This window comes from Haliotis cracherodii, unplaced genomic scaffold, assembly GCF_022045235.1.
Source record: "Haliotis cracherodii isolate W230 unplaced genomic scaffold, xgHalCrac1.p SCAF_8, whole genome shotgun sequence".
NCBI lineage: Eukaryota > Metazoa > Mollusca > Gastropoda > Lepetellida > Haliotidae > Haliotis > Haliotis cracherodii.
In genome coordinates this window covers 13291925-13314676 of record NW_027266341.1, presented here as the reverse complement: position 1 = coordinate 13314676, position 22752 = coordinate 13291925, and the positions used below count along the sequence as shown (strand labels likewise).

The following is a 22752-nucleotide window of genomic DNA, read 5'->3' as shown; positions in this document are numbered from 1 at the left end:
GGTGTCATGCTACTTAACTTTTGATAGGTATTATACTCTCTGGTGGTATATCTGTACAGTAAGATAGTTATATGATATGTGTCTGGATAGTAAGATGTGACATACCGTATTTGACGTAATAAGCGCCCATGGCGCTCTCAAAAATAGAAATAGGGGGCTCTTATTAGAATTTTATTTTGGTGAAGAAACAGAGTTGAAAGATAAATTTCATGGTTTATGCTGACAGCCTGAAGTGTTTATGTACGACAGATATATTTTTCCAGAATTTGATTGCCCATAATTAAGGGTGCATATAACACACGAGTGCGTATTATTCGCGAATAAATAAGTCTTGTGTACATTGATCAATCGGAAGGGGTGATAATTGGGATTGTTCACTAGCCAATATATTAGCAAATGTCGCCGTGGGCGCTTATTAGAGCGGAGCGCTTATTACGACGAATACGGTATGTATACGGTAGTAAGATAGTATTATGATATATGTCTGGATAGTAAGATGTGACATATGTATCTGGACAGTAGGATAGTTATATGATATGTGTCTGGATAATAGGATGTGACATTTATGTATCTGGACAGTAAGATAGTTATATGATATGTGTCTGGATAGTAAGATGTGACATATGTTTCTGGATAGTAAGATAGTTATATGATATGTGTCTGGATAGTAAGATGTGACACATGTATCTGGACAGTAACATAGTTATATGATATGTGTCTTGATAGTAAGATGTGACATATATTTCTGGATAGTAAGATAGCAATATGATATGTGTCTGGATAGTAAGATGTGACATATGTATCTGGACAGTAAGATAGTTATATGATATGTGTCTGGATAGTAAGATGTAACTTATGTATCTGGATAGTAAGATAGTTATATGATATGTATCTGGATAGTAAGCTGGTGATGCCTTATGTACCAAGAGTGGAATGTTTCTCATAATATCAGTCCCTGAATTGTCTGGTCCAGTCTTCATTATTTACAAGCTAACTGTATATAGCTGTAAAGTTCAAGAACAATAAAACAACAACAACAACAACAGAAGCAACAAAACACAACATGACCTCACAAAACAGTACATGTACTTATATCTTGGCAAGAATGCCATACATAAACTTATGTAATTGGCTCCATCCCTGTCAGGGAGATATAGCTGTTATTACATGACGTGCCACACTGATGACTTGTTACACAGTGTGAAATACCTGAGTATCCTTATCTAAACTTGAGTAGCATATAGCATAAGCAGAGGACAGGACACCCTCTGGTGAAATGTTATGACCAGAATAGTGGCACGCTGTGATATAAGTGGAATACTGTTCAAAGCAGTGGAGGACAGTCAAGGGCCCAGTGGTTAAATTGTTCGCTCATCATGCCGAAGACCCGGCTTCGATTCCCGACATGGGTACAATGTGTGAAGCCCATTTCTGGTGTTCCTGCCGTGATAATGCTTATTACTCACTCACTATAACCAGAATATAGATATTTCGGTTGTTTTGATAGAGAGATCGTGTCAGATGGGATTAAGAGCATGTAGGTGACAATAGAGGTTGTTTCATTGCTTGTGAAGTTCTCAGTGTTCCTAATCCAAGAGATGAACCATGACGTACATGAGACGTGTTTCTTCAGGGAAGTGGGGAGGAATATGTACCAGGAATCAGGAGTGAGTGAGTGAGTGAGTGTGTGAGTATGTTGGGATAGTAATAAAACAGAAATCAGAAAGTCAGAAATGTCAGTCTGATTGTTATTTTAAATACCAATTATTAGGAAACTGGGATTTTTGGTGGAGGACAGGATATTTTTTATCACTGCTTCAGAACATTCAGTTGTTTCTCTAACAGCCGGACAGGACAATATAACAAACAAAATCCATTTTTTTTTTTTTTTACATTTTTTCTCAGTATCTCAAGCATATTGAGTGAACAATTTCTTGTAAAGCCTCAGGCTAAACTATATAATCTTCTGGATCCAAATATTTTTGCCAAAACATCACAGCTCCCCACAAGTATATTGAATGGGAGGCCCCTTAGGAAGAACAACACATTGTTGTTTGTTTTTTGTGATATTTTTTGGACCTGAATGAGCCATGTAATTCCTGCTTATCTATATCCATTTTTAATGAGACTTAAAAACTTCGCTTCTCTATCAGTGCTGGTGTACGTGAGTATGCATGAGCTATGGGTTACTGTATGAAAAAAAGACAGTTCATTGTTCGTAGGCATGCACTGAGTGGACTTGGTGTCATGACGTCATGTGTCATGAATTGTCTTGTCATAAGCTGCATATCAGGGTGCAAGTGGAGCATGTCTCGATGTCAGTTCGTCTCTCCTGGTGTGTCTCAGTGTTGATGCTCTGCCAACTTCATTTACTTAAAATTACACTGACAATGATAAAGTGCACTGTACTGCCACATTCTGGGGTGTTAGAGTTGATGAGAGGGAAACTGACCTGATGAAGGGGTTGCACTGAGAGGGAAACTGACCTGATGAAAGGGTTGTACTGAGAGGGAAACTGACCTGATGAAGGGGTTATACTGAGAGGGAAACTGACCTGATGAAGGGGTTGCACTGAGAGGGAAACTGACCTGATGAAAGGGTTGTACTGAGAACTAAACTGACCACTTGAAGGGGTTATGCTGAGAGAGAAACTGACCTGATGAAGGGGTTGTACTGAGAATTAAACTGACCGCATGAAGGGGTTATACTGAGTGGGAAACTGACCTGATAAAGGGGTTTTACTGAGAGGGAAACTGACCTGATGAAGGGGTTGCACTGAGAGGGAAACTGCCCTGATAAAGGGGTTGTACTCGGAACTAAACTGACCACATGAAGGGGTTATGCTGAGAGAGAAACTGACCTGATGAAGGGGTTGTACTGAGAGTTAAACTGACGGCATGAAGGGGTTATACTGAGAGGGAAACTGACCTGATGAAGGGGTTGCACTGAGAATTAAACTGACCTGATGAAGTGGTTATACTGAGAGGGAAACTGACCTGATGAAGGGGTTGCACTGAGAATTAAACTGACGGCATAAAGGGGTTGCACTGAAAGGGGGGAACCTGACCTGATGAAAGGGTTGCACTGAGAATTAAACTGACCTGATGAAGGGGTTATAGAGAGAAGGAAACTGACCTGATAAAGGGGTTATACTGAGAGGGAAACCGACCTGATGAAGGGGTTATACTGAGAGGGAAACCGACCTGATGAAGGGGTTTTACTGAGAGGGAAACTGACTTGATGAAGGGGGTGTACTTAGAGGGAAACTGACCTGATGAAGGGGTTATACTGAGAGGAAAACCGACCTGATGAAGGGGTTATACTGAGAGGGAAACTGACTTGATGAAGGGGGTGTACTGAGAGGGAAACTGACCTGATGAAGGGGGTGTACTGAGAGGGAAACTGCCCTGGTGATGGGGTTATACTGAGAGGGAAACTGACCTGATGAAGGGGTTGTATTCGGAGGGAAACTGACCTGATAAAGGGGTTGCACTGAGAGGGAAACTCACGTGATAAGGCAATGCAGATTGGGAACCTGAAGAAAGAACAGGTTCTACTAAGAAAAGATAACAAATAAGATATTTAGTTCTCAATATAACATTACATAATATCACTATGTATCAGCTCAGTACACCCCTTACAAATGTTTGCTGGTTTAATTATTTCCCTGACAAGGAAGCCAGTGTACAGACTCCCTGGGGGATGGACAGCTATTGTTCCCAGTCACTACAATGCCCTGTAGGGATCACGTTGCAATGCAACATTCCCTTTCTTCTCAAAGAGCCAGCTAGCCCATGATAACCTGTTTCTATTCAGACTGTTAAATGTTCAACCAGCCACAAACTCCACCCGGCTTTGCCAGTAAATTCTTGGCCTAAATCCCCGAACCCATCCGTCAGGCTCAGTGTATACCCGGATACCGACACAGGCTGAACACTGTTGTTTTCTTGAGATAACTTTCTTGAGGTTAGGGATAATTTACAAGCCTTGCGATAATCATAAAACTTCAGCAACCTCGGTATGCAATAGGTTGTCATACAAACAGGTAAGAGTCTTGAATTTCTGCCATCGTTATACCGTGACGTTTCAGGGCAGTTCTCATCTTAGTTTCAGGCAAGTGACAATACTGAATGGAAAATAATTTCTGCTGTGTTAGGGTGTGAATCATCTGAATCAGAAAGTCGTGTTATAGTTGTGTTGTTTGTACGGGACTATGTTATACTGAGGCAGTCGTGGGTCGCTGCACCGTCCCGATAGGTTGTAAATCAAGTCACACGTAGGTGAAGTGGCGACCTCTATATTCGCACAGTCGATGGAGCTGGACTACTGATAGTGTCAACAGCTTCTGCTGAGAAGGACCAGGGACCTCATTCACAAAATAATGTGAATTACTGGAAACGACATTCCCCGTGATTTCTGGACCATATCAGCTAACTTACGGACAGAATTTATTTGTTTACTCATGACCGGGTTTTGTTTGAGAGCGTGACGTCTTACACCATGTTCAAGGTAGGGGTGAGCTTATACCAATTTCACCGTCTGGGATTTAAATGTTGAAATAGTTTCAACGGAAAGCTTCATATTTATGATTTATGTTGTACTTTTTTGTTGTACTTGTTTTTTAATGATTCGTTTATAATGATGATTTATTTATTAATAGCTGTTTTTTACTGGGTTAGTTGTGAACTCTTTTGAGAAAGAAATGTCATTTCTTCGTGTGTAATATGACACCTCACTATGAAGGTGTTGGCCATTATTGTGGACTTTCTGTGCGAGCCTGGTATGTCTTATTCAAAGACATTGATGCACTTCTTTCAAATGGTTTCTTTACAAGTATTTTGAAAGTACCAAATGATGTTTATTCAGACTCTGTAGGATGGTGGGCTATATGTTAGCAAATAGTTCACAGAATGGGCACATTTGATTTTCTAAAATGAAATTTGTATTTTTATACCTATGGTATTTTAAATGGAAATAGAAAATCAAATTTATTTTCTTAAGGTTTTTGCTTAAGGTCTTTATGTCTTTCCGTTCTAAACTTAATGTTTAAATTTATTTTGAGTTATATATATAAAACAGAGTCCAGATATTAGTGCTCTGGTTTTTCTATATTTAATACTTATACACCTGATGAAATCACGTTTTTATATATATATATATATGTATTTTTATTGTCTATTATCCAAGTCAAGTTATGATTTATGAATATGTCATGGAAATATACTGATATGTCATTATCAAAATTAACTTTAATGTATCAATCAATTTTGAAGATGACTTATATTTACTTCAGATGTAATAGACCATACTTGAATTACTGTGCTCACTATATACTGCCTCAATAAATACTAAAGATGATATGGGGGCATGGGTGGCCCAGTCGTCTAAGGTGCCGCGATTCGCTGTGCAGAGTTGCGTCCCTTGGACACGGCAGAAACCTATGATTGTGGGTACGAATCCTGGTTCACCCCGATTATGTTTCTAGGTTTGTCCGCACCATACCCGTGCTCGTGGGTTTCACCGAAGTGGTAAACGTCTGAGACCTGCATCACTTGGGGCTTTCCTCCCACATTAAGCTGACACGCCGTGATATAACTGGAATACTGTTAAAAGCGGTGTTAAACCTAACTCACTCACTCACTCACTAAAGATGATGTATTAGGTACTATCTCCGTATGACTTGAACTACATTAAAAAACGACTAGAGGTTGGAAGTCTGTGGAGTCTGTAAGTTAAAGTCGAGCCCGAGTGGTGTGTATTCCAAAAGGTTTTAAGAGGACTATATAGTACATGAAGTGTTTGGTCTCCAAGTTTGACTGAAATAGCTATGAACAAACGGTTAGTGCAAACACTCCAAACACAATAACTCAAGAGTGGTAGAGATTGGCGACAGAAATATCCCAATAGCTGACTTCACTGACAAAAAACTATTCCGACCACAGTTTATGTGTGCAATGGGAGACTTGTAAGTCACACACGAGGCATTTATTTGAAGATAACAGTTGTATGGGTTTGTCAGTTTTTTAAGGTGCTGTAGTTTGCTGTGCAGAGTTGCTTCCCTTAAGCATACCAGGATCCAATGATCATGGGTTTGAATACCAGATTCAACCTTATGCTTCTAGGTTTGTCAGCACCATACACATGGTCATTGATTTCACCAAAGTGTTTGACCGTCTGAGACCTGCATCACTTCATGATTTCATCAACATCCAGCTAACACGCTGTGATATAACTGGAATACTGTTCAAAGCAGTGGGAGGGTTGAGTAGCCTAGTGGTTAAGCGTTCGCTTGTCACTCCGAAGACCCGGGTTCGATTTCCGACATGGGTACAATGTGTGAAGCCCATTTCTAGTGTCCCCCGCTGTGATATTGCTGGAATATTGCTAAAAGCAGCGTAAAACCATACTCGCTCGCTCAAAGCAGCGGTAAACCCAACTCACTTACTCATTCCCCAAATTTCTTTCTTAACGATCTGGTTAAGACAATATACTTTGATACGTAGACTTGAAGGAACTTGAAGGAACAGATACTGAGTTATCCAGTTTTGGAGACAAGCAGTGTGTAGATCTGACACATCACACATGTAATACACACCGGGATTGTGTAAGGCAATGATGTCTGGACCTTCCATAGCTATAGAAGACGATCTCAATCACAAGCCACGTGTTGATGACAGGAGGATTACCTGTAAATGTTCATTAAGCCGTGGAACATCCAGATGATCCCATCAGTCAAGTGTGCAGATGTGACAGGGAGGTGTTCAGCTGCAGGTGTCACATGTCATCTTATCCCGTGCTGCAACATCTTCAAGTTACATGGTGTCAGCACTGTACCCAAGCGTGTCAGTCTCACCTAGTGGTAATGTCTACTATCTGTGTCCAGCATTCCAGTCGCATGGTGCTGACACACTGTGACATAGCTGAAATACTGTACAAGGCAGAGATAGAGCTCACTCACTCACTCACTCACTCACTCACTCACTCACTCACTCACTCACTCACTCACTCACTCACTCACTCACTCACTCAATCACTCCTCACTCACTCACTCACTCACTCACTCACTCAATCACTCCTCACTCACTCACTCACTCACTCGCTCGCTCAATCACTCACACACTCACTCACTCACTCACACACTCACTCACTCACTCACTCACTCACTCGCACACTCGCTCGCTCACTCACTCACTCACTCACTCACTCACTCACTCACACACTCACTCACTCACTCACTCACGTGATGTCAGATAATAGTGAATAAATTGCAAGTGATTCCATGCCATTTGATTGGCTAACTGTGTGATTCTTTTTTTGAGTTTATGTATCTGACAAAAATAAAATATATAGGCCAGTCCCACTAGCAGACTACTGTTTCCAGATTGGCTGATATATTGGCTTGTATCATATTGGCTTGTATCATATTGGCTTGTATTATTGTGCTGAAAAATGGCACTACTTTTGTACTGTTGCATACAGTTTTATGAGTAGATATTATTGTTGACCAATATATTTATGAGAACTGATTTCAATTTGTTTGGGTGTTGAGAGATGCATAAATGTAAAAACGGTGTGCACACTATGCGTAATAGAACTACGCAGATTTTCAAAGTGTTTTAATGTTTATACAAACAATATTGAGGTCATTTCTTAAATATCTTGGAGAACTTGAGGGGATTGGGGTGGGTGAAGGGGGAACATTAAAACTTTTAAACGCATCGTGAATGATAGACTGACCCAGTGAAGTTACTTGGTTGGGTCCCAAGGTTTGATGATACTTACATTTTTACAAGGTACTTAAATTCGCCAGATTGACATCAATCAGTCTGTTTATAGTTGCTGTTCCATATGTGTTCAACGCGAATTTCCATCACTTGTGATCATTTCTCTTAGAACTCTAGATCAAGTGATTCCAGGACGGTTTGTTCTACAGCATTCATTTCATGTCACATGTCACAATTCAACATGAATCAAGGTCATTCAGTCACTTTTATTTCACGAGGATGTAACTATCTTTGCCCCATTTCACAGCTGTAAAGTGGATTGTTGACAGCGTAGGTTCACTCAGGTTGTGATGTTCGTCAACAATTTTGCCTTTTTGTTTTACGTCACTTTTGTTTAATTAAATGACATCATCAAATGATGTAACACAGTTTCATCATATTATTTGAGGCAGTGGTTGGTTGTTGGTTGGTTTGTTGTTTAACGCTGCAATATTCCAGCTGTATGAGAGTCTGGACCAGACAATCCAGTGATTAATTTTCATGAGCAGAGATCCACGTAATTTTGGGATTGATGACATGCATCAACCATGTCAGCTACCCCGACCACTCGATTAGGTAGTGGGGTAGCCAAGTGGTGAAAGTGTTTTCTCGTCTTGCTAAAGACCTGGGCTTGATTCCCACTTGTGTTCAGTGTGTGAAGCATGTTTCTGAAGTTCCTCATGATGATGGCGCTGGAATGTTCTAAAAGTGGTGTAAAACCCAACTCACTCACTCATGACTGTGAAAACTGCTGATGTTTTAATGTTAATAATACTATCCTGTATATAGTGTACCGTCTGTGCCCCCCGCTTAGGATACGTCCACAGCAACCATGCTGGTTGCATGAGGCTACTAAATGGATCCGGTGGTCACTGGGTTGTCTTGTCCAGATCAATTATTCACAGGCCACCATCATATAGCTTAAATACTGCCGAGTACAGCATTAAACAACAAACAAGCGTTTTATGGATTGGCTATAGGGTTCTTTATAGACCACTCAAAGAAGTTAAAGAACACGTTTTTTTTCATATGACTAAAGTAAATACATCCTGACGTAACAGATTAACTAGAGTCATATGAAAAGATTTGGTGATCTTTAACTTCTTTTGGGTAATAGAGAAAGAATCTTATAGTTCTATATGTCATATTCACATTGTTCCAGTATTAAACAGTCAAGCCCTGTCACAATGCTTGTTCACTCTCATATAAGATAAATTACTGCAGTTTAAGTGTGACAAGACACCACCTGTTTCTCGTTTTGAATGACACCTATCAATAATCAATGACAAGTGATCAGCACAGGTGGTAAATACGACAGTATAACAGACTAGGTGAACGTTTGATATGAAAGAGGATGATCAGAATGATTGATGTCAACTATACATCTTGTGAATACGTCACAGGGCTCTCTCATGAGACCATTGCATAATATATGTAGGTCTTTGAGGAGAAGTCTTTGGCATAGTGGTTTGTTTGTCATTGTTCCGTCCAATCAGGGCGGTGTCTGTGTCAAAAATGTCATTGATATTAAACTGAATTTGTTTCGTTAGATTTCATAGTTGACAGATGTTAGTCGGTTATATGGAAGATAATATTTTCATGATAAAAAGGTTGGATGTTTGGAGACTGCATCCTTTGAAATAAATACAAACTGCATGAATTGGGTGGCCTAACACTCAATGAGCAAAGTAAATAATATTTTTAACATAAAAATTACTTGAGACTAACAACCTAGAAATCTAAACAAACTTCATGAATTGTGTGGCCTGACACTCAATAAGCAAGGTAAATAATATTTTTAACAAACAAGTTCTTGAGACTACAACCTCGAAATCTAAACAAACTGCATGAATTGGGTGGCCCCATATTTAAAACGTAAAGTAAGTAATATTTCATCATAAAATTTGCCACAACCTGTGAAATCTAAACATGCTACAAGCCAAGTAAACACTTGTTTTGACATAGTATTTCTCACACATGATTTGAGAGAAAGGCATGAAAACACACGCAGCTGCCATGTAGGTCAGGAAATTTAACGTCCTTTGTATTCCTGTCAGCATGGACTCCCAGTGGTTTATGTCACTGTTATTATGTACATGTGACAGTCGTGATGCTGCATGTGACGTGAGAACACAAATGGGAGTTATTCCATCTCTGTCTAGTTCTTCTCCTGGAGGACTTTGACCTGTCAGAAACACTTGTGGAAAATATAGACGCTGCATTACAAATTGGTTGTTGGATATATGAATTATTACATTGATTACCATTGTAGAAATATGTTTTTGTGCAGTGGTATTTGAACAGGGAGATAGGTTATTCAAACCGGTTGTGTTACAAATTATAATGTAAAAGTGTATTTCGCTAGTAAATGTCAATTAATTTTCAGGTCATAAATCTGGCAAAGTTAAGTGCCATTGTGAGAGCATATGAAGTCTGACACGTTTTTGAGAATATTGAAGTTTGGTGAGAAACCTGTTTGAGTTTATGTGTAGCTGATATCTGTGGCCGTCAACTCATACCATGCAGTAGGACATGCCTATGGGTTTGAATCCCGCTTTGCTCCGGTTAAGTTTCTAAGTTTGTCAGCACCATACCCATGCTCGGGGGTTCCGCCAAAGTGGTAAACGACTGTGACCTGCATCACTTCGGGCTTTCCTCCCATTTATTAAGCTGACATGCCATGATATTACTGGACTACTGTTTTAAGCAGTGTTAACTTTAGCTCACTCATTTAGACAGAGATGCTGTTTTGAACTACACAGCGATCTTAGCGCTAAGACTATTGTTAATTGTTAAGGAGAGGGGGGATTGGTGGTGATAGGACTGTATAGTGGGCTGGGGGTGGTGATGATAGGACTATATGCCGGGGGGTGGTGGTGATAGGGCTGTGTGTGTGATAGGACTGTATAGTGGGCTGGGGGTGGTGGTGATAGGACTATATGCCGGGGGGTGGTGGTGATAGGACTATATGCTGGGGGTTGGTGGTGATAGGACTATATGCCGGGGGGTGGTGGTGATAGGACTATATGCCGGGGGGTGGTGGTGATAGGACTATATGCTGGGGGGTGGTGGTGATAGGACTATATGCTGGGGGTTGGTGGTGATAGGACTATATGCCGGGGGGTGGTGGTGATAGGACTATATGCCGGGGGGTGGTGGTGATAGGACTATATGCCGGGGGGTGGTGGTGATAGGACTATATGCTGGGGGGTGGTGGTGATAGGACTATATGCCGGGGGGTGGTGGTGATAGGACTATATGCCGGGGGGTGGTGGTGATAGGACTATATGCCGGGGGGTGGTGGTGATAGGACTATATGCTGGGGGGTGGTGGTGATAGGACTATATGCCGGGGGGTGGTGGTGATAGGACTATATGCCGGGGGGTGGTGGTGATAGGACTATATGCCGGGGGGTGGTGGTGATAGGACTATATGCCGGGGTGTTGGTAGTGATAGGGCTGTGTATGTGATAGGACTGTATAGTGGGCTGGGGGTGGTGGTGATAGGACTATATGCCGGGGTGTTGGTAGTGATAGGGCTGTGTATGTGATAGGACTGTATAGTGGGCTGGGGGTGGTGGTGATAGGACTATATGCTGGGTGTTGGTAGTGATAGGGCTGTGTATGTGATAGGACTGTATAGTGGGCTGGGGGTGGTGGTGATAGGACTATATGCCGGGGTGTTGGTAGTGATAGGGCTGTGTATGTGATAGGACTGTATAGTGGGCTGGGGGTGGTGGTGATAGGACTATATGCCGGGGGGTGGTGGTGATAGGGCTGTGGGTGTGATAGGACTGTATAGTGGGCTGGGGTTGGTGATGATAGGACTATATGCTGGGTGGTGGTGATGATAGGACTATATGCTGGGTGGTGGTGCCAAATTTGAAGAGCTAGGTGTGAATGGTACTTGACTAAATTGTACACCACAACACTATTAAAATTACCTTCCATACTATCATGGCTGAGGCATTTCCTTGTCACCTGAAAAAACCTGGTATGCTGTGTTGTTGATTTAAGCCAATTTCTGGTGTCCCTTTGCCCCAATATGTCTGTATCATTGCTAAAAGTGGCATTAGGCAGAACCAACTGATTCCTTCATTGAAACCTGAAGAAAGGGAGCTGTTCCTCAATGAATGATTAAACAGTGTTTGTGCATGATTACATCTGGCAGGGGAATTACATGTAGCACACATATATCACATTCCAAAGTTTGGTTCACATAACTAACAAATATCACTGTGTAATGTTTAATGACATGCAGTTAACAGTTGTCATGGAAATGACTCATAATTTTCACTTATTAACCATATTTATTTTGATAATGGTTTTGTGTATTATTGAGTGCATATGGAGGCTTATTTTCTTCTGATTACGATTAATGACATTAACTATACAAGAATAAGATCATTTCTCAATTAATTTCCATCCTTTTTGTGTTCATTTTTTAGTCTCTCCACATCTCTTTATAGACATTTGCTTTGTTTTTTGCCCATATTATTTATGCTTATAATTTATAGATGGTTGTTGAAATAATGCATCTTACTTTTTTAATTCACTCACTTCCAATATACACCTTTTAATGTCGTCTAATTTTGTTTTAATATATTGTTTTGGCATTTTTCAGAGTAAATCCAAGAAGGGTGGTCCTTTGAAGGCCCTCTCGTCAATCTTTGGTTCTGAAGAAAAGACTGAAAAGGGAGGCACCTTGTTAAGGGGAGGTCACTCTGCCAAGTCCAAAACTGACCAATCAAAAAGCAAGAAATTTCAGAGCAAGGATGACAGTAACATGTTAAGTAGAAAAAGTAGAGAGAAAATCAAAGCCAATCCCTACGCTACTGTGAAAATGTGGCGCCCTCTATCTATGACAACAAGTTCAATTAAAGATGATGACGTGTACCAGAGTTTTGATGACTTCCGTGAAATGGCATCACAGTTGAAGCAGCTTGATAAGACTGATTCTCTCGCTAAAGAGCCTGTGAAGTTAAAAAAGACAATATCATTTGAAGATGAAACCAAACCGGACTACTCCGATACCACATCGAGGGATACTGAATTTTCAAAATTGAACGGGAGTGTTAAATCGGACATCAGTGTTCCAAAGAAAGACCCACCCCCAATTTTGAGGAGATCTTCAGTGTCTGAGGAGAGTTATTCACTTGTCAGTGGTTCTGTGACAGACTCAGTGAAATACGTTGTGTCACATTCATACGGAGTGGAAGATTTTGACACGGCAACTAACGATGTTGAAAGACTTTTAACAGACTTAAAATCCACAATGGAATCCTTGAAAGCTTCACGGATAGACCGTAGTCCGAAACAATTTGAAATGTGTCGTGAAGAACTTATTAGCCAAACGAGACATTTCGTCAATGATGCAAAACTTTTAGTCAGTAGTGCTACCCACACAAAGGAGAAACTGGCTGTGAATTTAGACAAGGGAATTCACACTCTCGCCAAACTCTTCCTCCACAGTCAAGCAGTTATGTTGATGATGCAGTCTGTTCATCAAGCGCAGCACCTCGGCTTCGAAGTCATTAAAGTATCCAATTCATTCAAAAGTACCTTGAATGCAGCAAACGCAGCGTGCGGGAAGCCCCTTACGGACCCTCATATGAAATATCTGATGCGACAGGCCACTAACCTCGCCTCACTCCTTAGCACCCTCTTGAAAACACTCAAAGAGTTAAAAAGTAAATAACGTGTCCGTCATTCATAACCCATGTGATGATTGTCAGCTGATTGTCATAATCCCCCATGCTGGTATATAACACTGACCTCTTGACCTCTTGCTACTCTATACATTACCGTATTTGACATAATTACTGCTCAACCTATATGGTATTCAGTTGCTTTAATAACAGAAATATATTTCCAAAAGGTTTGCCAAAAGGAGAAAATTGAACTTTTTTTATTTAGTTTATGCTTTTCATATGTCATCATGCATGGTTTTGATTGATCCAGTTTCAATAAGCCTGTGGGGTGGGGTAATCTCAGTGCACATTAATATGCAACAATATCATGACTCGGAAAGACCAACTCAAGAACAGGCGACTATGCTTGTCGTAAGAGGCGACTAATGGGATTGGGTGGTCAGACTCAATGTTATCAATGTGATAAACCAATGGATTTTAGCATTGCAAAAAATGACATTATATACTTCTCAAAAGAAGTTAAGGATCACTTGATTCTTTCACATTACAACCGTGTGTTTTAGCACACCAGAACTTTGTCCGAAATCCTTGAGAAAACCCCTTTTTTATAACTCACCTGCACTGAATGTGTGAAGGTAATTTGATAAATCAGGTGCATATTTGATAGCACTTAGTACCTTTCACGTGCTCAAGGAAGTTTTGACAGGTACAGGGCAGTTATTTTGTCAAGTACGGTAACACCTGCCTGTTATAGCTGAAATATATATGCAGTGACTCACCCTGGTATTGAAGATGCTCACTGATCATTGTAATGACATATCCTTACACAGAATTCCAGGCCGACATGGCATGAACTTAGAGAGACATGTTTTGTAAGCCATTTGTATTGACAATTGTGTTTCAATCTGTTCAGTGATGTTTACACACATAGCTTTTAAACTGTAAGGAAAGATACTTTTTGGTCAAATTTTATTTCGTAAGTTTGGAAAATAGTTCAGAAAAATTAATTAAAACTAATTCACCTGATTTGCTTCTTGTAGAGTGTGGTATGAGTTATATGGGTTTCAGAATCTGCAGCCATTATCACGAGTACAGGTGTGTTTATTAGCAGCTCTTAGCAGACGCCCATGGATCAGTATCTGTAATATGAATGTGTTCATGGAAAGATTTGAGTTAGGTGTTTCTTGTAATGCAAACGGGTCAATTAAATTTGATCTACACTGTTCAACCTTTGTTAGGGATTCATCCTATTCTGTCACACAGGTATGTGTATATATGTAAATAGTATTAATAACTGAGAATCCCATTCAAAGGTTGAGTGTTATAGATCACATCTCTCTGGTTTGGTTTGCATTAGAAGATGTATAACTATTCAAATTTCAACTTCTGGACGGTGTGGCCAACTAGGAAACTTTTCTGTTTGGGATCTTTTAACCTTTTCATGATGATCTTACATTGTTATTGCAAAATATATTACTCAAAATAATTTAAGGACCATCCGATTCTTTCATTTTACTATAGTTAATCTGTCCTGCCATAGATTCTTTCATATTACTTTACTTAATCTGTCATTCCATGCCCGATTGACTATAGTCATATGAATGAATTGGTGGTCGTGACTATAGTGATATGAATGAATTGGGTGGTCCTGACTGTAGTAATATGAATGAATTGGGTGGTCCTGACTGTAGTAATATGAATGAATTGGGTGGTCCTGACTATAGTAATATGAATGAATTGGGTGGTCCTAACTGTAGTAATATGAATGAATTGGGTGGTCCTGACTGTAGTAATATGAATGAATTGGGTGGTCCTGACTGTAGTAATATGAATGAATTGGGTGGTCCTGACTGTAGTAATATGAATGAATTGGGTGGTCCTGACTATAGTAATATGAATGAATTGGGTGGTCCTGACTGTAGTAATATGAATGAATTGGGTGGTCCTGACTATAGTCATATGAATGAATTGGTGGTCCAGACTTTAGTAATATGAATAAATTGGGTGGTCCTGACTGTAGTAATATGAATGAATTGGGTGGACCTGACTATAGTCATATGAATGAATTGGGTGGTCCTGACTGTAGTAATATGAATGAATTGGGTGGTCCTTAACTTTGTTTGAGTAGTATGCATAGTTGTACAGTGTTCCATAGAGATTCCCCAGCCTTGGTTCACTGCCTGTATATTTAACCTAACACTTATTTTAAATTTTCTAACACATACACTTCCATCCTGTACTTGAGTTTACTGGAATGTGTCCTTTATTCCACTGTCACAGATATTGAAGAAAGACCTGGGGTAGAATAGGTCTTCAGAAACCCATGCTCATGATGTCAATCACTGGATTGTGTCGGCCAGACTCGATTATTTTCGGACTGCCGTCATATAGATGGAATATTGCTGAGTGCAGCGTTAAGCAACAAAGAAACTGTTTTAAACAAAAGATATTGAAGATTCATTTGGTTAAATATATAGCTGGGCTGTCATTGTCAAGTAAATCATATAAATTCAGAGAAAGGTCAGTTTGATGTATTGCTAAAAAATACTAACATGCTTCGAATATTGTGGGATTGTGGTGTGGGGGATGGGGTGGGGGATGGGTGGGTGTTCTTGGCTCTACACCCTCTTATATTTGAAATAATTGTTATATGCAATCCAGCAAATGGTTCAATGTATGTGTGTCTCAAGATCATTTCTGTGCAGACCATAAAGGACATATAACAAACCACCTTAACAAACTTTGAATTACTTCTCCTTCTCTATGCTTGTTTTCACACTGTTTTAAATGTGACTGACTTCGTGTGTTTCAGATGAGTCCTTCTCCCTGCGTTTATGAGTGGCATTCTAATTTATGCTCTGCTTACCGCTGCTATTTTGTTGTAGGTGACTATGAACGTTATCGACCAGTACAAACTAACTCTACAGAACTAGGCAGTAGAACATTATACCGCATGTCTAACAAATCGTGCATGTTCCTGACAAAGACTGTCAAGTATTTCTACAAATTAACCATGATGAAAGGCCAGAATACATTAAATATGAGATTTTGTCCGAAAGTCCTCTCTTGAAAATACAGGTTTGATATTTTTAAAGGACCCATCACCATAGACAAGGCCCAGCTTCACAAATCTATTGTAACACTATGATTGTTACCCCATATTCTTTACCAGAGGCCTACAGTCATATTGTGCTAAGATTGCTTTGTGAAATGGGTTCTCAGATCTTTCTGCAGTCGACGAAGTTGCTTGTTACTTGTCAATTCACAAAATTTACTCTTAAAAACAAGCTAATTACTACCTGGTTCTTCCATATTACTGTAGTTAGTCTGTCATGGGAGAATCAGGTGGTCCTTAGCTTTTCTTAGTAGAAGTAGTAAGTATCGTGTGTCCCATCTCATTTCTTATGTACTTTTGGAAATCTCATATTGAATCTATTGTGGTTTATCAATGGGGCAAAGATTGGTTGGTTGGTTTTTGGTTTAAGGCCGCACTCAGCAATATTCCAGCTATATGACGGCGGTCTGTAAATAATCGAGTCTGGACCAGACAATCCAGTGATTAATATCATGAGCATCGATCCATGCAATTGGGATCGATGACATGCATCAACCAAGTCAGCAAGCCTGACCATCCGATCCCGTTAGTCGCCTTTTACGACAAGATTAGTCACCTTTTACGGCAAGCATGGGATGCTGAAGACCTATTCTACCCCGGATCTTCATGAGTCCAATGGGGCAAAGAATTATTCAAGATTTTGTTATCCTATGACTGAGTTATCCTGTTATCCTGTCATGTCTTCCTGATCAATTCATCCTCATCATGTCTTGGACGGAAATGGGTTTCTAGCATGTCTTACTAGACCAGCAAGTATAGAATTATGTCATTATCAAAGTATTTCAACTGAAACAGGTTTTCTGTTATCAAAGCAATTACATGTTTTTTTATTTTTTAGAAAAGAAATATTACTTAATGTGTTCTGTTTATAATTGTCTCATAGCTCTTTTGACATCGTTGTTGTCGTCTGGAAGCAAAAGAGAATCAACATCGGTCTTCAGTAAATCAGAATTCAACTTTTATTTAGAAAGAAAGGATCGTTGTCATCAGATCTTGTTTCATACAAATCATTGTCTTAACTTTGGTTTGGTACTAACTGAAAATCCAGTGGATGGTGGATATCAAGATTATTCCATGCTAGTACTGGTAATACGCTGGGAATAGATTGTCATGCATGGTCCAAGGGAAATAACTCTAGTTGCAAGGTTCTATCACCCTCAGAACTATCTTCACAAATTAAAGGTTCATTGTTCAAATATATCATAACAAATTCATTTCTTTTCAGATGTATTTATTTATAGTCTTCATATATGTATATAATACACATATTTTTAGAACAGAAGGCCAGTTGTCACATAATTTTCAATTATTTTTTAGATTTCTACAATATTCCATATTAAGGTCAATTCTCAATACCTGCATGCTGTGTGGAGTATTATGAACAAGGAATTAACACAAGGGTGTGGAGAATCTGTTATTCTAACTTACACTATATAATGCTTTTGCACTTTAATATTAACATGCAATGTATGATTAACTGCTTGAATCAAAAATTACAATGAATAAACAAAGTTTGATTTTAAAGGTTTCACAAATCCTTCAATCAAATCATTCAAAATGTGAAATTAATTTTTATGTTGCATAAATATCCATTTGTTATGAATTATTTTACATGGTAATATTTGACTCACATGATTCTTCATGTTTATATCTGTTAAAACAAGAATTATTTTACAGATATTCACTGTTCATATTCAATGGACTGATGAGAAATAAGCTGGGAGTATTACAAGCTTGTTACTATATACTCAGCATTCCGTGCAGGGATGTACCCAACCATCTTCCACAAACTGAGAGGAATAACAACAATGTTACACATTTGTTTTTGCAGATACTCATCTTTGCCATTTGTTTCTTTGTTTGTTTGTTGTGTAACGCCGCACTCAGCAATATTCCAGTTATGTGACGGCGGTCTGTAAATAATTAAGTCTGGACCAGACAATCCAGTGATTGACATCATGAGCATCAATCCACATGCATCAACCAAGTCAGTGAGACTGACCACCCGTTACGACAAGCATGGGTTAAATTTCCTCCAACAAATTGATTATTTGTCTCTAATTGTTTTGGTCAGATGGGAGGAGGCTGCAATTCAAATAAAATTCTTATTCCTTTTAAAACACTTAAAGGGGTACAATACTTCATGATGTGGAGCCCTGTTTCGGTGTAGGTCTCGTCAGTGTACTAAATGCCTTTTGTCAAACTGAGACATTATGTGTGTTTAATTAGCCCATCATCAACTGATGGACGGGTGCACAGGTGGTCCAGTCATCTAAACCGCTTCAACTCGCTGTGCTTGAAGAAAAGGGTTGATATCATTTGTTAACATACCCGTAGCTTTGAATTGTGTTGCCTAGACAAACATTGTTGGGTTTTTCTCAGTTTATGATCAGAGGTTGGTACATTCCCATATATATACTGGTACTATACTGCTCAGTTGTTGATAGGGATAGTCCTGTGATATCATGATATCCAAAAGCTGATTACTGGTGACGTGGGTGGGAGGGGGACATGGGTGGCACAGTCATGGGGTGCTGAAGTTCGCTGTTCGCCCTTAAGCATCCCAGAAACCAATGATCGTGAGTTCAAATCCCACTTTCTCTCTGATTATGTTTCTAGGTTTGTCAGCGCCATACCCATTCTCGTGGGTTTCATCAAAGTGTAAGTGTGTGAGACCTGCATCACCTTAGTTTTCCTCCCACGTTTAGCTGACACAGCGTGATGTAACTAAACTACTGTTGACCGTGTTGTCTAACCCGGCTCACTGTATGGACGGCATGTATCCCTATCTACAGTTGAGTGGTATACACATGACCCACAACTAATCTGCATAATGGCTCCGCTGTTCTGTGATATATGTACTGTATAATCAAACTACTCATCCAATACCTCCTGTCAGACGTAAAGTACGCCATTCCATATTTGTACGGGGGCACAGGTGGCCCAGTCGTCCAAGGCGCCGCGATATGTTGTGCAGGGTTGCATCCCCTGGGCATGCCAGAAACCTATGATCGTGGGTTCGAATCCCGGCTGCCCCGATTATGTTTCTAGGTTTGTCAGCACCATACCCGTGCTCGTGGGTTTCACCGAAGTGGTAAACGTCTGTGACCTGCATCACTTCGGGCTTTCTTCCCACATTAAGCTGACACGCCACGATATAACTGGAATACTGTTAAAAGCGGCGTTAAGCCAAACTCACACACTCCATATTTGTACAAAACCTTAATTTGTTTGTGGTAGCTCATCGCACATGTATTTTTCTGCTCATAATTTATATTGGCTTTGACAAAAATATACCATCACAGCATATGTTAGTCCTAGTTTATATACTACTCAAAAGAAGTTAACACCTGATTCTTTCATATTATTATAGTTAATCTGTCACGCCCGATTCTTTCATATTATTATAGTTAATCTGTCACGCCCGATTCTTTCATATTATTATAGTTAATCTGTCACGCCTTCACAACTTAACTACATGTATAGTAATATGAAAGAATCAGATTTCTTTAACTTCTTTTGAGTAATATACATTTGAGACCACTTCTGATTCCTCATGAATATATGCCGATTATTTCACACACTTTGAGTAACTTTAACTGATAACATCACATCAACGTTCATGTTTTCATTATTATTTACTGGTATTTGTGTCTAGGCTTTGTTTTTAATAACATTTTCAATACCGGTAGTCATATTGTGCAAAATATACGCTGCAGTGATTAAACTTCGTCTAGTACTGCTCTCCCGGAAACTATTCACAGCTCTCCTGGAAACTATTCACAGCAGTCACAGTGATGTGTCGATTATTCATTTGTTACATAATGGAATAGATATTCTAACAACGAGCTCATCTGTTACTGCTCAGGATTAGTGATCATTTATCCTTTTTTCCAAATGAGTATTTTAGTCAAAGTGTTTATATGCTTCGAGATACTAGCTCAATTACTTATTTTAACTATTTTAATGGGACAATGTGGATCTAGACCATTGCATGTGTATACATCATAGCCACTTCTTCATTGAAAAGAGTGTATTGATGACTGTTTCAGATACTGGTATTAAGATGGTTGAATATTTGAAAATATACAATATCAGTTGAAAGGATAGTAGTAGCTGTATTAAACCTTTAGGCTTTATGGTATTATTTTAACTAGCCCACCCAGACAATGATTTATGATGGTTGAAATGCACTGAAATTGACCTGTATCAATTGCAGATTTAGATACTAGCAGCAATGATTTATCTTTGCCCTCAAAAATTGATAAAATATTTATTGGGGATTTTTTCGGACAAAATCAATGCAAGTTACTTTAATGTTTTCATTTTCCTTCTGAAGTTGTGGTCCACAGACAAGAAACAACTGGTCAATAGTCGTACTGTATTCACTGTTATATAACCCCTGGGCACTTTGAAAATTGACAAAAGGGGTGCTTAATTAGACCATATACAACAAGTTAAATTTGTTCTTGAAGATTGAGGGGCGGTCAGGTAGCCTAATGGTTAAAACGTTCACTCTTCACACCGAAGACCCAGGTGCGATTCCCGACATGGGTACAATGTGTGAAGCCCATTTCTGGTGTCCCCTGCTGTGCTATTGCTGGAATATTGCTAAAAGCGGCGTAAAACCATACTCACTCACTCACTCTCGAAGATTGAATGGTCGTGAACAAACTTAGTTGAAACATTGATGAAACTTAAACTTCTTGGGTGATAGCTACATGGAAGTCATGTATCCTCTCTGTGCTGCTGTTTTCTGTAAACAATGGGCGATATACACAAGAAAACATTGACTGTCATGTAAACTTTCCGTCTTATACGGAGGTGCTTATAACAGCTACTTACAGATTGGTCTAGACGTTGGTCAGGGTGTAAGTATTGGAGCAGGGTGCTTAATATGGCAAATATGGTAACAGGGCCCCGTTCCCCAAAGCCATCGTAAAGCTACGACTGTCGTAGGTCTATGTTTAAGTATGAGAGTTACGATCATCTTAGCGCTGAGATCGCTTTGTGAAACGGGGCCCAGGACACCAAAGTGTAGTTAGAGTTGTCTGCCCTTTTCAGATATTAAGATCTGGAGAAGGTATGCCACATCTGCAGAGTACAAAATAGCACTGTTTGTTAGTATGTATGTGATAGGTCTATTAAAATGTGTTGCTAAAGGAGGGACGCTGTGAGACATGGATCACTTGAAGCACTTAAGTAGTCACCAATTCCGTGCGTCAACTGTGATGCTTGTCAGGAAACTTAGTATACAGTCCTTCGCCAGTTCACCGTTCAAACCTCAATTCATAGAAGTAGAATATAGATTTCCATTTTCAGATAGAAATAGTTATTTATATATACATCATAACATATACTCAGGTATTTTATCTGTGGAGTATTGTGTTGGTTTTGATTATATAAAACTTGGAATGATTTATTCAGTAAATGTGAATAGGCATAGAACAATTGATATATTTGTATGTATGTGATATGGAGACAGAATTAATGAGATCAAGTATATTTTATTGAAAAGATAAGTCTTGATAATACATGTCAACATTACTATCATTTTATGTAAAAAACAGTTTACAGATTGTAGAATATTATTTTTTTGTCATTGTAGTCCTAAGCTTGTTTTCAGATGTACATTTCATTGATATGTTCGAATGTCTATCAGCATGTAATATTTTTGTTATATGCCCTTTATGCCAAGGGAATTAATCTGTATACACTGCACATAATGCACTTGTGATACTGACGCCGCTGACACTCGAAATGTACATACGAGGAATATATCTCCGCAATATGGCGTCGGAGACCTTGTCTCCAGAGTCTTCATATCGATACAGACATATATTATTATATATAATGGGACATATATGTAAATATCCAACTGTATCATAGCTCAATCAAAATGGATTTTACTGATTTATATCAATGTTATATCACTTGAAACTTGTTACTCAAATCATAATAAAATAATGGAAATAAATAAAATGACTTAACAATAAATGATTTTTGTCTTTCTGTCATCTGTGTATCTGTCAGTCGAGGTGAAATGAGGTTTAACGTCGTTTCCAAGATTATTGCACTTACGCATTTACTTTAAGTGCATGCGTGCGTGCGTGCGTGCGTGCGTGCGTGCGTGTGTACTTGTCCTAAAGCTTATTTTATAGAGCTAGCCCACTGAGATACCATGCCGCAGTTGAGCATATACTGACTCTAAGCCGACCAGTCCT

The 22752-nt window shown here is 39.3% G+C and overlaps 1 protein-coding gene across 2 annotated transcripts in view; it reads left to right on the top strand.

Moving 5' to 3' along the window:
- LOC139449349 (uncharacterized) overlaps nucleotides 1-22492 on the top strand; it is a 261844-nt gene extending 239352 nt beyond the window's left edge. For both annotated transcript variants that reach the window (XM_071230674.1, XM_071230673.1), the window contains 2 exons: nucleotides 12387-13452; nucleotides 16226-22492. In XM_071230674.1, coding sequence (XP_071086775.1) covers nucleotides 12387-13452; nucleotides 16226-16251 — 1092 coding nt within the window. In that variant the 3' untranslated portion in view covers nucleotides 16252-22492. The remainder of the gene's footprint in view (nucleotides 1-12386; nucleotides 13453-16225) is intronic.
- Nucleotides 22493-22752: the final 260 nt, after the last annotated feature.